The sequence below is a fragment of the Coffea eugenioides genome, chromosome 11 (assembly GCF_003713205.1).
Source record: "Coffea eugenioides isolate CCC68of chromosome 11, Ceug_1.0, whole genome shotgun sequence".
Lineage (NCBI taxonomy): Eukaryota > Viridiplantae > Streptophyta > Magnoliopsida > Gentianales > Rubiaceae > Coffea > Coffea eugenioides.
This window is the reverse complement of record NC_040045.1, coordinates 9,833,251-9,849,544: the sequence shown is the minus strand read 5'-3', so window position 1 is coordinate 9,849,544 and position 16,294 is coordinate 9,833,251. Positions and strand designations below refer to the sequence as shown.

Genomic DNA, 16,294 nt, shown 5'->3' with positions numbered 1-16,294 from the left:
ATAGACTACAGAACGGAGCCAGGATTTTTTCCTTGGGAGGGGGGCCAAAATTTTTCTGAACAAAATTATCTTAATATGTTATGTTCAAAATAATTTTCATTTATTTAAATATATGACATCTTAAAATATCAAATATTAACTTTAATTATAAAGGTATGTCTATTTCATAAATATGCAGCATAGTCATAACAAAAATTAGGATAAAAAATAACCTTTCATTAAATATCTTATAACATCACAAACTACCCAAATTGTACATTATGAGAAAATACTCTAATATGCCACTTGTGCAAAAACAAAAATATAACTGTGCAATATAAATATAACTATTTTCAATTAATAAAAGATAAAAGTTATGTTAGCATACCTTGAATTTCAACCTCTTTTCTTAAAAATAAACTGAGCTTTATGTTCTTTCATAGAACTAAATTCATTTATAATTGAATCAGTACTAAATTTTTGAACAACTTTATTTTTTTATGTACATTGTTAGACAATCATTTAATAAATTATCTTTTATCTTGTTTTGGATCTTTGATTTGATTATATTTATAATTGAAAATGCCTGTTCTATAGTTGCAGTTGACATAGGAAGAGTGAGAACAAATATAATCAATCTGTCACCAACAGGGTAGATCACCCAATTTCTTGTCTTCACCAAGCCTGAATAGTAATTATTTGTATATTTGTATATGGGTCAACAAGAGTATAGATCACTAATTTTAAATTTTTTATGAATTAGGCTAAGTTGTATATTTGTATATGGACTAATAAAGTAATTATTTTTGTTTTAGCCCATTGATAATTATGAATTGAGTTTTTTATTATAATATATCAAATTGGGTCAATTAACTATGGATTATCAAATTATATGTTTAATTTTTTGAATGTTAAATAATTAGCACAATAAAAAATAAATAACTTTTTTTGAAGAAAAAACTATATTAAAGGTGACTAATTCATACGCACACAAATATATATATATATATATATAAAAACTCTCATAATATAAACTAAAATTATAAAAAATTAGAGGGGGCTAACTTTGTCTTATGCATATATTTACATATTATGAATTAAAATTTTCAAAACTTTGCCTCCCTCAGCCCCCCTGGCTCTGTCATTGGTCGGTGGTTAGCTATATGGTTTCGGGTTAGCATAACCCGTAGTGGTTAAATAGTCAAGCAATTGAAATTAAGAGTATGTAATGGTGGAAAACATGCATTTTGTTATATTAGCAAAATTTTCTTCATTGAATAAATACCAAGATCGACACTATATATTCCCGAATTTGAGTGAGTATCAAACGAATCATATGTTATACCTTCCGATACATTTTGTAATGGATCCTAAAGGATACAAATAACTCTAAACTTTCTTCCAAGGGTGTTGGTCAAGTTCGAATCCTGCCAACATCAATTCCGTCATAGAGTAGCAGCAGTAGACAGACACACCACAAAAACAGTAGCAGGAGTCGTCTTCCCCTCCTTCCCCCATCATTCTCTTCTTCAAGACTCCTACTTGTAATAGAATAGAATATCAAAAACAAAAATTGAAAGTTGCCTTTGTTTTTTGTCTTTTTTTTGGTTGGGATGGGGGGGGGGGGGGGGGGGGGGGGGAGCAGGGAAGAATGACAATATGAACTCTTAGAGTATAGACACGGGCTTCTTGTATAACATTTTAACCAACGAACTGATGCAAAACCTGGTTCCACCAACTCCAATTAATACAAGCGTGAAGCATGTATAAATTGTAGCTGCTTTGCATCTATTGTGAATCTGTTATTCAATTGGATAATTTCAAAAACCTCTCTTCAAGTTTCTACAACTTTGTTGTCATTCCCTATGGTTTTGAAAATATGAATAACCTTCGTTGAAACCTACATCTTTGTAATAATTTATTCCAATTAAAAAAGCAATAATAAAAATAATTTTAGGTGTGAGAAGTTCATTTAATTCCAAAAGCTTCCCTCATTTATAATAATAGTTCATTTAACGATTCAATCTAACTTTTTATTTCAATTATGGGGCCATTATTACACATGATTAACAAAAAAGTTTCATCATCTACAACCAAAAAGTAACAACTTTCAAATATAACAAAATAAATATTTTTTTCTTACCTTAAGATTCTTATTATCACTATGGTAGTAAAAAGAAACAACAGAATCGAAGTTTCCTCATACCCAATTCCTTTTAATCATCAAGTACATTAAAAAGTTAGTCTACTACTGGAGCCCTTTTTAACATAATCAAATTATGATTAATTTAGTTTTTAAATAACTTAATTATTTTTCATGTCTAAATCCTTCTATTTATCACGTACATCATATATGACTCCTTTTATCTATCAAGTACAGTAATAGAAAAAGTGCACCTAGTATCGATTCCCTTTTTATATAGCAAGTTAGTTGTTTTTTAATTCTAAATTATGGTTAATTTATTTAGCAAACGTTTTAATTGTTTCTCTCCACAAATATGTACCTTAAGTTGTAAGGATATAATTTATTCTAAATATGTACCTTGAGTGTCAAATTGATGATAGGAAATTATCAAAACTCAAGAAGAGTACAATACATTTCCCAGACAATCAAGAGGAAAACAAGATGCGGGGCCTCACAAGTTACAGCTTCCTCTATTTGAGGGATTTAAAATTAGTCATTTTAAATTTTTTTCCATCACACTTCAACATATTTATATCGTATCTACCAAGGTTTTAAAGCCAAGATCGTTCATTGAATCGGAAAAGTTACTGGGTCACGGGTCACTAGTTCAAATATTTGACTGACTGTTTTTGGCCAGTGTCGTCATATTTAAATAAAAATAAATTATATATTACTAATTTTATCATATCTGCAATTTTCACATCCCACTATAAAGGTTTAGACACATGATCATAAGTATAGTCCTTTTGCTAATAAGTTTATAATAAAATAAACTAAAAGACAAACGAAGATACATAGCAAAATAAAAGAAAAGCAAGAAAAAAAGAGCTATAATTATATCAATATGACAAGCTTGACACCAAAAAAATAAGAATCTTACTTTAGAAAATTAGTAAATTACAAAGTAAAACAAAAAAAAATCATAGATTAGGAAATCAAACCTACACATACAGTTTAGGCACAAAATTAAACTTTATTGAAGGAATTTGAGAGATTAATGATGAGATGATGAAGAGAGGGATAATTAGGAAGAGAAAAAATTGAAGAAAATTAGGTGAAAAATAAGAAATGAAAGAAAGGAAGATGATTGGAGTCTTGATTTTGACTTGAATCGAATATAAGTTGCGGCTGTCTAATTAGTTTGTAGGATTTTTTTTTACTTTTACTTTTTTTTAAAAATTTTTTTACCAATTGAATGAACCGGACTGGTTTAAAAAAAATTGTTCCGATTTGACGGTTCACTTGTTGGACCCTCCCAATCAACTGGCTTTCACTAAATGAAGCGATTTGTTAGCCCTACTGGATTTGAAGCATAACTGGACTCGGACAATCACCTGATCAACGGTTCAATTGGTTCGACCGGACGGTCCGAGCTGAGTTTTAAAATACAAAACAACAACATCTAATATTCTAATCTATATATCCTCCCAACGGATTTGGTGAGCCTACTCACACTCACAGATTCTCAAACACCGCCGACACTCAAAACTCTAACCTGCTAACCAGCTTAGCTGCGGAATGCCACCACTCAAAATGGGCGGCATCAAAAACAAGACAAAGCTACTCCAGCTCACTTTAGCCGCTCTGCTGGCCCTCTTCTCCCTTGTCACAAACACCAACGCAGTGCTACAACATCCATCACCTTCACATACTACTACTACTACTACTAGTAGTAGCACCACCACCACCAGTAAAAGTAGTATTCACGTCCACCAACACCTTCAAATTGCTCACTCAACATGCCAGGGCACCTTCTACCCAGACCTCTGCGTCTCCACTCTGGCCACATTCCCGGATCTTCGCCAGAGGACGCTCCCGGAGATCATTTCAGGCATGGTTAACTCCACCGTGTTCGAGGTCAGGGACTCCAAACAAAATTGCACCCGCATTCGCAGAAAGTTACAGAATCTGGACCCGCTGGACCGTCGAGCTCTGGAAGACTGCCTGCAGCTCCTGGACGACACCTTTGCTCAGCTGAAGGCCACCATCTCCGATCTGTCCTCCAACAAATCTGCTCTCCAGCACTACATGGACCTGCAGACCCTCTTCAGCGCCGCAATGACCAATCAGGACACATGTCTAGATGGTTTCGCTTTCTCGGGGAGGAAGTACATCCGGAAATTCATCGAGGGAAGGCTTCGCAAGATTTCCCACCATGTCAGCAATTCGCTAGCCATGCTCAAGAGAGTCAAGAAGCAGCAAGCAGCGGCAGGTGCAGTGTTCCCGGAGGAGGAGGGAGAGTTTGGGACGCCGGTGAAGAGTGGAGATGGGTTCCCGACTTGGTTGAAGAAGAAGGACAGGGCATTGCTACAGGCGCCCCTGAACCAAACTAAAGTCAATCTGACAGTGGCCAAGGACGGCAGCGGCAACTTCACCACCATCAATGACGCGTTACAGGCGGCTCCAAACTCTAGCACCACCAGATTCGTGATTTACATAAAGGCCGGGGCCTACTTCGAGTACATTGAGGTGGAAAGGAGGAAGACAATGATCATGTTTATGGGAGATGGCATCGGAAAGACAGTGATAAAGGGCAACCGGAGCGTGGGGGCAGGATGGACTACGTTCCGCTCTTCCACAGTCGGTAATTACAACTCCCATCTTCTCCGTCTCTTTTTATTTATTTCTTTTTCTTTTCTTGTTCATGTCTGTTGTAGGAGTAGAAAGATGGTTAATTCTTTAGTATGCGATTGGATTGGAAAAGAGATTATTTGAGATAATTTTTTGAAAAAAAAATATTATAATATATATTTTTTAAATGTAATATATATAAAATAAAAAAATATGTTTGAGACGTAAATAGATAAATTTTTATAAAATAATTTTTGATCCAAGCACACCGTACGTGAAAAATACTATACACACTGCTAATACTGTCCATACTCACTAATTCCTAACCCATATGGCATTTTCGTTTGTATAGGAGCGTGTTTGGATACTAAATTTTTTTTGATATTTCCATATGGCATTTTTTGTCTAAATATTATTTTTTCTTGAGTTATAAATAACGTATCTTTTCAATTTATTATTTATATTTTAAATTATTTATATTTTATATATATATCATATCACAAAAATATTATAATAATTACTCCCTCCGTCCCACTTTGATAGTCTTATTTCTTTTTCACACAGTTTAAGAAAAAGTAGTTAACTTTGTTGGAAAAGTAAATTTAAATTGTTATTTTTCTAAAATACTCTCATATTAAATATGGTATAATTTTATGGGAACTTGAATTGATGATAAAAAAAGAATCAACTCTCGTTAAATGGTGTAGGTTTATAGTAACAACTCCTTACATTGAATAAGGGTATTTTAGGAAAATTAAAATATAACTATATTTTTCAATTGAAAAGTGAACTATAATTTGGGATGGATGAAAAAGGAATACAGGACTATCAAATGGGACGGAGGGAGTAATTTAAATAATACTCCATCCAAACCACACACAAACTCTCATCATATGTTTTGTGTAATAATTGTTACTATCTACAAGTCTCCGTTCCCCAAGCATAGTGTCGGCGTCGACCGATTGTTGGTCTCCAATTAAGTAATGCTGCCACATAACATATTACTCCACTGGTCCAGTAGAGTACGTGGCTTGGGGGAAATGAATAATTGCTCCATCGACACTGCATTTTGCATCGAATTGCTGAATAAATCCTAAATGCACATGCACCTCTGTCCTCGCAGGACCTTCTCCCACTAGTCATTAATTTCGCATACTTATTTCTTACTGTTTCACTGAAAGTGTTACATATTTTATTTTGATATGTTTTAAAATATTTATTATTTTATTAAAATCAAAGTTATTCTTAAACTCTTTTTTCAATATTATTCATAACTTTATATATATATGTATATATTTACTAAATTTAAATTCAAAATTCAAAATTTGAGGACAACTTTGCAAATAAATCTACTAATATTACCATCAAACTATTATTTTTAAAAAGTTGAAAATGCAAAATGTGATGAACAATTTAGAACGGAGAGAGTATTATGCTGGGAGCTTTAATTGTCAAACGGTCATGTTGAATTATATACTAATTCTTCTGACAAGATTACTGACAACCAGACTCTTAGCTTTGAAAAGCGTGAGAGCTTTATTGCAAAATGCAATTTCAATGGTCAAACCAATTGATTATTGCTGTTTTTTACGGATAAAAAAGATTTGATGACTTCTTTTTTTTTTTTAATGGATATGTTTCCACCTTAAATTTTTGTAGCTTGTGTTATTATTTCTTCTGTCCCAAATTTTTTTCTCACACTTTGGAGGTTGTGCTTTTTTTTTTTTTTTTCAACAGTAGTATGGAAAGCACTTATTTTGTTTTAGTTTCCTTTTGGGATAGTATTGGAACCTCCCTTGAGATTTCTTTTAAAATATTGGAAAGCACTTGTTTTATCATCTAGGACCTCTTAGATTTTAAAATTATCACTTACCTTCCTTACTTTTCTTATTTGTATAACAAAATTTTGAAAACCCTAAACTACTCTTTTTCTTATTTTGTTAAATAAAAATACTCCTAAAATACTTTATTTACTCCAAAAATCACCACCTAAAAAGCAATCTCTAATAGCATCACCACGTCACAAAGTCATGCTTCATAAAAATATAAATTTGAAAAATAAAAAGATATTTCTAAATAAATACACTTGCACTAATTTAATTTTATATCTTTAAGATTGACTTCTTATGAACCTTATATTTTTTCCCAACTTCTTATCAACCTCTAGTCCAAGCCTTTAAGTTGTACTACTAATCATTACAAAAATCAACTCAAAATGAACAAATAAATCACATCCTACTCTATCACAATCACAAATAGTAGAAATAAATAAACTTCAATTAAATATAATTTATAAATAAAAAATTGTGTAGTCATCCAAAAAAATGAGTAAGAGAGAATGTTGGAAAAAAGGGAAAGAGAAGAAAGTGATTTTTGTTTCTTTTTTTTTTAATTTTTTTGAACTTTATTTATTTAATATGTGAATTATGTATTAAGTGAAAGTTAATATATTTTTTTATAATTATTAGAAGAAGTAAGTGATATTTTTAAAACTTTAAAAGTGTCCGATGATATTAGCAGAGACCTCCACCGAGCTTTCTGATACTATCCCTCTCCTTTTCTATCCGCGTTGGCTGTAGCTTCATTGGTGGAAATAAGAAAAGAAACATGTGGGCTGTGCGGTCAAGTCTTGTAGTGACTCTCAAATTGTTCTCCTGGATGCCAATAATGTCACGTCCACTTTCTTCAAAATTCTTTGTAAAAAAGTTAAGCATGACACTATGGGTCTCACAAGCTTTTCTCAACATGTTGAAGGGTAAATGTGAAAAGTAGACAAGATAATATTTATCATTCAAGGTAAATAACAATAATAATTTTAGGATAGATCAAAATAGAAATAGGAAGTATGAGAGTTTCAATAGCATGAAAAATGTATCATGTAAACGTTACATCATCGAGTCGTACCACTTTGATGACCATGACTGCCAAAACATTAAAATAAACATTACACTAAGAGTCCCTGCAAATAAAAAGCATTATACTAAGAATAAAAACCATAAAAATTTGCATTAACCATGGCAGGACCCGCCCAACTTTTATTCATTCCTTATTTTGGTGTACCAAAAGCAAAAGTAGTTCAGTAAAAGCCATGGGACCATGCCATCATGCACGTCAAACAGGAACTATCAATGGGTCGGGTCAGTTTGAACTCTACCTGTTAGTCGCAAAAAAGTTCATTGAACCTAAATTTTAGTTGGATCGAACAGAATTTGGATCTAAATATTAGACTCAAACTAAATGTGAATCAAGTTTAAACCATACTATGATCAAGCCCAATTAAAGTGCAACACATATATGAGTATATTGTTATATATGTAAAATATATATAATAATATCTATTCATAAAGGGAGAGGAAGGGGTTTGTGGTAAATAAATATGTTACTTTATTATATACTTTCTAAACTACCCTTGATGATGAGGGAACTTTTGGTATAAACAAAAAATCTATTTATCTTTGATAACTATCCACTACCAATATGATTTTTTACCAAGTACTATGTATATTTTCATGTTCTATTTTTCACTTATTCAGTAAATCTTAATTTTAATTAGCAAATATCAATTATGGTTATGAATAACTACCAAATAACTACTTTTTATAACTTTTATTTTAGTGAATTTTTTACATATGTATTTTCAAAACGTAAAACCAATTTTTTTGAAAATGATTTCAATAAATATACTCAAAAATTTCACAAATATTTTTTATTTGTTGCACACACATTAGTGTGTGTCTTGAATACTAGTACATATTATGACATAAAATGTTAATAATTTATATGTAAATTTATATTAATTCATAATTATAAAATATATTATATATAATTATTTATTTAATTAGGATAAAATACAAAAAACTCCCTGTGATTTGTCAAATATTCAATTTAACTCACGCTGATTCAGAAACCTACACTATAGCTTCTTGTTGTTTCGACTAAATTAAAAATTAGACGGAAAACATCCAATTTAACGGTTGTATGTGAAATATCAATATTGCTCTTGCTATACGTGAAATGCTTTCTGTTCAATTTTTAATTTAGTCGAAATCACAAGTAGTTATAGTGCAATTTTTTAAACTAAAGGAAGTAAAATTGAACATTCAACAAGCTACAGGGAGTTCATTTATATAAGGACAATATTGACATTTCACATAAAACTGTTAGATTGAATGCTTTCCGTTCAATTTCAATTGAATTGAAACCATAGGAAATTATAGTGTGAGTTTCCAAATCAAAGGGAGTTAAATTGTACATTTGACAAACTATAGGGAGTTTTTTGGTATTTTACCTATTTAATTATGAGTTTGGGCCAAACTCGATTTAAATATGCAACTCATATAACAGTGTGAGTTGAATTTGAATCTTTTAAAATGAGTCTGAAACCTGAAAATTCATATAACTTGTGAGTTGAATTTGACCTTATTGAAACCCGACTCAAAAAACCCGCTTGACACCCTATATCATACAAATGATTCTGTTTTTTAAAGGGGAGGAAAATAGTGTACTTCTTTGAGGAGTTACTTGTTGCGTCACTCTTGATTTGTGGTGACAAAAATGAAATGTAATATTTGAACTGGGTAGAGTTGTTACATCGTTTAATGAATTCTATCAGTTCAATTTTTAACTCACTTTGAAGTGGCAAAGAAACATTGGTTCGATTCCTTCTGAAGATCATATGAGATACTATTAGACTCTGCAGTCTTTTCATTAGGAGTTAGAAAGTAAAGAAAAGAAATGGTAAGTTAGGTTTTTTTTTGTGGGGTGGGGGGGGGGGGTTGGGGAAGAGGGGGGTGGAGAAGTTGGTGAGACTTTTCTCTTCTCTTGTTTGGGAGTTTAGATATTAAAAAAGAAATATTGTGACTTACATCTATTAAATTTTGTCCTTAGCCTTGAATAAGTATTTTGACATCTTTTTCTAGTGTTAGTTGATGTTTCTCTCCATCTGCTCTCCAACTTTGGAGAGAAATTTTAAGTTACAATCATCCCAAATCATTCCACTTTTTTGTTTTCTTTCTTTCTTCATTTAACAAAAAAAGAAGAAACACACACACACACTTTCTCTACCAAACGCTTTCTTTTCTTTCAATTTCTTTTTCGACAAACGAGCTATAGTTGTTGTAGGAAGGGGCCCTTTTATGCTTTCTTATTTTCTTGTTTGGGCATCCTTTTGTGGCTTCTCCGAGGATTACCGGCGCCATTCACTCTAGCCTAAAGAGCTGGATCTGTGGTCTGTGTGCTTCAAACATGGACCCTCAGATACTCTGTCAACATTTTCAAATTTCAAATGTCAATTTTCTTAATTTTCAAAATGTGTTTAAAGTAGAACTGCAGAAGTAGGGCCGATTTGTCGCAAAATGCGTCTAGTAGAATCTCATGAGCGTCAAACCCGGACAGTTTCTTGGAGCTAGTCTAGCCTCCCTTGTTTTCTTGGCATTTTTTTTTGGGTTCTATGTCTCTCATTTCTGTTTCCACTTCCAATTGTGAGACACAGAATTCAATGGAGATTTCTAAAATCCATCCCCTGACCATTAGGTTAACTATCATGATATATGCTTTAAAGAAAGCATAGTAATGTTGTCTTATCACAAGATAATGATTTAAAATATGAGGCACAAATGTGTCATAATCTTGTAATCATAATAATGCTATTGTTTTCTTTCTCTTTTTCTTTTTTAATAATTTGTCTTCCACCTTCCTTGCTTTCTCTTTCACCACTTTACTAAATTATAGGTCGCACAAGTATTTTGTAATTTTTTCTAATGCACCTTCCATTCTTACGGTGCCATTAATGTCCATGTCTTCATTGAAAACATACAACCTTGTTTCTATAGTTCCCATCTTGAAGTGGGAGGGTGTAACCTTTCCACATCAATAACAAACTTTTTACCTTGTTCATAAGAAATTATACATAGAATTTTATAAAAGAGATCTAACAATGATTTATCTTCCACGTATCAGTGGCTTCAATAGAACCTTAGACTTAAGGTTTGAGAGCCTGTTTAAATTAGGAGTTTTTCACATACAAATGTTATAGTAGCACACTTCAAAAAGCACTTCAAATATAATCTAAAATAATACCTAAAAAAAACACTCAAAAAATAAAAATTCTACCACCTCTTTCTCTCTCCACCTACTACTACTATTATCTCTCCTCTCCTCCTTCCCCGCTACCAACTCTATCATCTATCTTAAGCAGCGGCATTGCTTGCTGGTGGTGGCTTGGGAGGGGGTGGAGAGAGGGCGATAGATGGCTGTGGTAGGGAAGAAAAAAATCTCAAAAATATACCAATCAAATTTTAAGTTGTAAGAATATTTCCAATATATATCTTCTGTGAAAGTTTTTAATATATACTTGTAAAAACACCTAATCCATGCAAATCCTAAATTTTTTGCCTTAGTGGGAAAACCAACTTAATTATGACAGCAGTCCCCGCCCTTAGTTGCACGTGGATATCCCATTTACTTAGGCTTCTCATGTTGGGATCCTCTTGAATTAAGTAACTCGAAGAGTATTTGTTCTTTTCTTGAGGCAACTCCAACTCAAGCTCTGGGAATCTCATATTGGAATGAGTTCAAGAGATATACAGTGACCTACAGATCAAACAGTGGCCAAAGGTTGTGCGTGTACTATAGATGTTCGCCTCCTCGATGTCCATGTCCCTTAACTTCCCTTATGTTAAATTTGGAGACATCTGGGACTTCCACCTTGTGAACTAGTCCACATTATCAAGCCAAGGTCTCATCAGCAATTTTACCGAACAATTCACTGATCTGCTTATCTGAAAATTTGCAGCTGTGGTGGGAGATGGATTCATTGCCAGAGGGATCACCGTTGAAAACTACGCTGGACCTAGCCAACACCAAGCAGTGGCCCTGAGGAGTGGCTCAGATCTCTCAGCATTCTACCAATGCAGCTTCATCGGCTACCAGGACACGCTCTACGTGCATTCCCTTCGACAATTTTATAGGGAATGCGATGTGTATGGTACAGTCGACTTCATCTTCGGGAATGCCGCTGTTGTATTCCAACTTTGCAACCTTTATGCCCGGAGACCAAACCCAAACCAGCAAAACTTATTCACTGCCCAAGGAAGAGAGGATCCTAACCAAAATACTGGGATTTCGATCTTGAACTGCAAAGTTGCTGCAGCAGCAGATTTGCTTCCCGTCCTATCCTCATTTAGAAGCTATCTTGGTCGTCCGTGGAGAGAATATTCAAGAACTGTTTACCTTCTGTCAAACATGGAAAGCTTGATAGACCCTGCTGGATGGTTGCCGTGGAACGGTAGTTTTGCATTGTCAACCCTTTTCTATGGGGAGTATAAGAATAGAGGACCCGGTTCAAACACCACTGCCAGAGTAAAATGGCCTGGTTACAGGGTCATCACCAATACCACCGTTGCCAGTCAGTTTACGGTCGGAAATTTCATCCAGGGAACTGCATGGCTGCCTAATACTGGAATCCCATTTTATCCCAATTTGACACCCTCCTGAATTGGTTGTCATTGTAATACTCTCCAGTTAGATTCTTCAGCTAGCTAGGGTCCCCTCACCTCCCCTCCCCCCCCCCCCCCCCCACAAAACAACCCTTCACCATTCTAGGCATGCAGTTCTGGAGAAATTGATCCTATTGTTTTAGTAAACTGGGGAATCAATAAGTGAGAACGTATGCTCACATAATCGGTTTGGCTCTCTCTTGCAAATTTTTATTTATGATTGAATTTTGGGAGTAACCTGAAACTGAAATTTTTATCTGCTAGCGAGCCTTTTAGCAGGTACCAGCAACGCTGGAAGATCGCCCAAGGGTTGGCACATCAATTTAAGGTGAAAACCTCGAAATGTCTGAAACATTACTTACTCAATCTTAAGGCATCGTGTACACAATTAAATAAGACAACAGAACCACGCTGAACCCAAACAAGCACCTTTTTTCCTTTTTAAACTTTTTTCCACTTCATCTTTTGCTATTGGGATTGCTATGGAAAGCATTGGCCAGTTGCTACATTTTCGAGTGCCCAAAACGTTCAATTATATATCATCTAAAGGTTGAAATTGTCAGAGAAAATTCTAAAATTGTGATGGAAAAAAAAAATTATTCTACAAGGGGGGCAATTTTTGAACTTAGTTCTAGCATGAGGGTCTTCGCATTTGTGAAATGCGATGTCTATGAACTCGCATTTCACAAATGTGAGGTTAGTGTTCCAAAAAAAATGAGAAATGCTTTGGAAAAAAGTAAAAAAGGCAACAGAAAGCTCGCAGATTTGGAATGCGAGGTGAGTCGAATGCGAGGTACTCAATCTGAAACCCAATTAAAATATGTTTCGTAGCCTGCAGAAATTGGCGGTCACTTTCTCTTCTCTTCTGCTGAGGTAGACACCAGTCCAAGCATCTCAATTGTCCGCCATTGCTGAGGTAATTCATTGATCTCATCTTCCACTGGAACTAACAGAGCTCTAAATTTGGGACATTGACAGCCTGTGCCTTCTTGTATTTGCTGCTTTTGATATTGAGCTAGCCTAATTCGGACACCTTGAGAATCTATCCTTGGGGATCTAGCTGAATTTCGGATGAAATCTCCAGCAACGGTTGACTGGCAGGCAGGCAGAATGTGGCTGGAAGAAATGATGCTTCCAGAGCTATTCATATTCAAGGTTTGGAAGTTGGGTTGCCGTCTAGTGTTTGTAAACTCTATTATATTGAAATACAATTTGCTTGAGCACAAAAATGCAGGATAACCCCAGACACAGAGTGTAACCCCAGATATGATTACGAGTAGAGAGAGCCATTTTGGGCCTTCGTTGTTATCAACAATTTCGTCCTCATTTCTCTGATAACTCGAAGCAGGCGTGTATCACTCGCTTGATGAAGACCTTACCTCGCATTTAAGAAATGCGAGGTCATATACCTCGCATTCCTTAAATGCGAGGTCTTCGACCTCTTTTTTTTTTTTTTTTTTTTGTATTTTATTTGTTGGAAAATTCAGGGAGAGTTCGCATTTGGTAAATGCGAGCTCAAGGAACTCGCATTTGATAAATGCGAACACCCCTTTTACAGAATACCATACAAAAAATATCCCCTTTGTAGAATTTTTTTAAAAATCATCATAATATTAGAAATTTCTCGAAATTGTCATACGCTGAGCAAAAGAGCCCTATAGCTAGTTGATTTTACGCGGCCTTTAACAGAAAGCAGTCATCCACAACCGAGTTTCTAAAGCAAAAGCTACCGGGTTTATTGGACTTTGTACATCCAAGTGATCGGGCACATTGCAAGTTGCCACGCATTTTGAGTTTTAAATATACTGCATGGGACTTTAATTAACGTACACATTTGACATCTATATATAATTATTGTGTATATCCCTGAATGATTAGATTTCAAATAGTAAAACGAACACTCGGTGACTTTTGTTGTACAGTTTTAATACATTCCGATAAAAATGAAATGCAAATTGTTCACTGTTCCTTTCAAATAGAGGTGGCAAAATGAGTGGGATGAGTGAGATCTGCTTAGATTTGAAATGAGATCGAATAATATGGATTTAGACCTAACCTTATCTATATGTGTTTTGGGACTAATTTGGGTAAGATCACTTTCACTTTGATATGTGTTTTGGGACTAATTTGGGTAAGATCACTTTGAAATGAGTTTAGATTGATTCCACCCAATATCCAAAATCTATTTTTTATTCTTTTTTTAAAATTATTTTTTATTTTTATATAACTTTAATACTTTTTATTTATTAAATTTCTTTTGTTCCTACTATGAATTTATTTTTTTCTGAATTCCTTTTGTTACTCAAATTTTCTTTTTTTTTTAATTTTCTATGTATATATACTTTTTAATCTTTGATTTCCACTGTTGCTAAATTTTAGTTAGGAAAAAATAAGTCCTCTAAAAACTTTAAAAGATTTATATTTATGATTATAAAGAAATGCCATTGTATGGACTTGTACTTATACTACTAGAGCTTGTGGAAAAGCATAACTAGTGAAATTAGTTGTAGCACAACAATAAGGTGCAAGGATGAAAGTTTAGTCATATTAAAACTTTTCACATAGCTAGTGAAATTAGTTGTAGCCCAACAATAAGGTGCAAAGATGAAAGTTTCATTGCATTAAAACTTTTCATATATATATATATATATATATATATATATATATATCAGAGGCACATCAACCTAAATGCTTTAGTTTCAACAAGTAAAAGATAACACAGTTTCCTATATTTTATTTCACTTAACGGTCAACAAATTTTAGAATCATTTTACCCAGATAACTAGATGGTCTAATTTAAAATTTAATCTGGAATTACTATCTTAATCTTTTCGTTGCAATATAGAAGAGAAAGGAGAACAGAATTTGATGACGAAAGAATTTCTAACCACATGACCTGCTTTATTCTCCATATTTTTAGTAACAACAACAAAGTATATTTGTTTGGGAGAGAGGAGTTCTTGGGTGAATTAAATTTTTGGTGAGATGTTTAGACCCAATGGGCACCCCAGTATTTTCCAAGAATTTCCATCAATTGATGGGCATAAATGGGATTAATACCATTTCAAACCCAACTTCAAAATTAGAATATGCATCCCACCAAAAATCTCTTTGGACATGGGTAGGCTATTGCAACTTGAGACAGATTCCTATCCCTAATTTTGAAGTCTTATTCCAAAAAGATGACATGCAAAAGATTAGCTAAGACGCTTGAAGTTCGCAAATGACATGCAAAAATTTGTTGGGAATAACAGACACAAGAGATTAGCTAAGACGCTTGAAGTTCACAAATGACACGCAAAAATTTGTTGGGGATAACAGATAAGCTATCTTTAGCATTGCATAGAAAAGATCAGATATTTTGAATGCAATGAGTCTATTTAAAATTGCTAAATAGCGATTGCAATTAATGAAAGATGTTGGATGGGATATATTGTTAGATGAGGTTACTGCATTTTGCATCGAATATGAAGTTGAGGTTACTGCATTTTGCATCGAATATGTTCTTAAAGGAAAGTCAAAGCGAAAAATTCCAAATATTTCACACTTACACCACTGTAAAGTATTTTATAGTGTGGTTTCACGAGTTGAATGAGGATTTGACTAAGGCAAATGCTGAATTGCTTGTTTGTATGTAATATCCTGCTCCAAATAATGATTTTTCATCTTTTGACAAGGAAAAGTTGATTCACTTTGCAAAATTCTATCCATTTGAGTATTTTTTTTTTGCAATTGATCTGATGGTTCATGACAATCAGATTGATACTTATATCCTTGATATGCACCCTATCAATGAATTTGCAGAATTAAAAGGAATTGCTAGCCTTACAGTAGAGTAAGTTAAGACTAAAAGGGATATTGTATATTCATCAGTCTATTTGCTTATAAAATTAGCAGTTACTTTACCTATTACTACAGCAGCCGTGGAAATGACCTTTTTAGCAGTGAAGATTGTCAAAAATCGATTGCATGTCTTATGGTGATTGATGGATGAATGATTGTTTCGTTACTTACATTAAAAATATATATTTAATAAAATTGACAATGAGCTGATTTTGCAGTA

The 16,294-nt window shown here is 33.6% G+C and overlaps 1 protein-coding gene across 1 annotated transcript; it reads left to right on the top strand.

The window, feature by feature from the left end:
• The first annotated feature begins 3,618 nt into the window (after positions 1-3,618).
• On the top strand, positions 3,619-12,422 carry LOC113751819 (pectinesterase-like). The gene is made up of 2 exons (XM_027295973.1): positions 3,619-4,748; positions 11,529-12,422. Exons 1-2 carry the CDS (start codon positions 3,683-3,685, stop codon positions 12,227-12,229), a joined length of 1,767 nt encoding a protein of 588 aa, XP_027151774.1. The 5' UTR covers positions 3,619-3,682; the 3' UTR covers positions 12,230-12,422.
• The last annotated feature ends 3,872 nt before the right edge of the window (positions 12,423-16,294 follow it).

Coding starts and splice junctions, on each gene's coding strand:
- LOC113751819 (XM_027295973.1), top strand. CDS start 3,683: ATGCCACCACTCAAAATGGGCGGCATCAAAAACAAGACAAAGCTACTC. Junction 4,749..11,528: donor GTTCCGCTCTTCCACAGTCG/GTAATTACAACT, acceptor GAAAATTTGCAG/CTGTGGTGGGAGATGGATTC.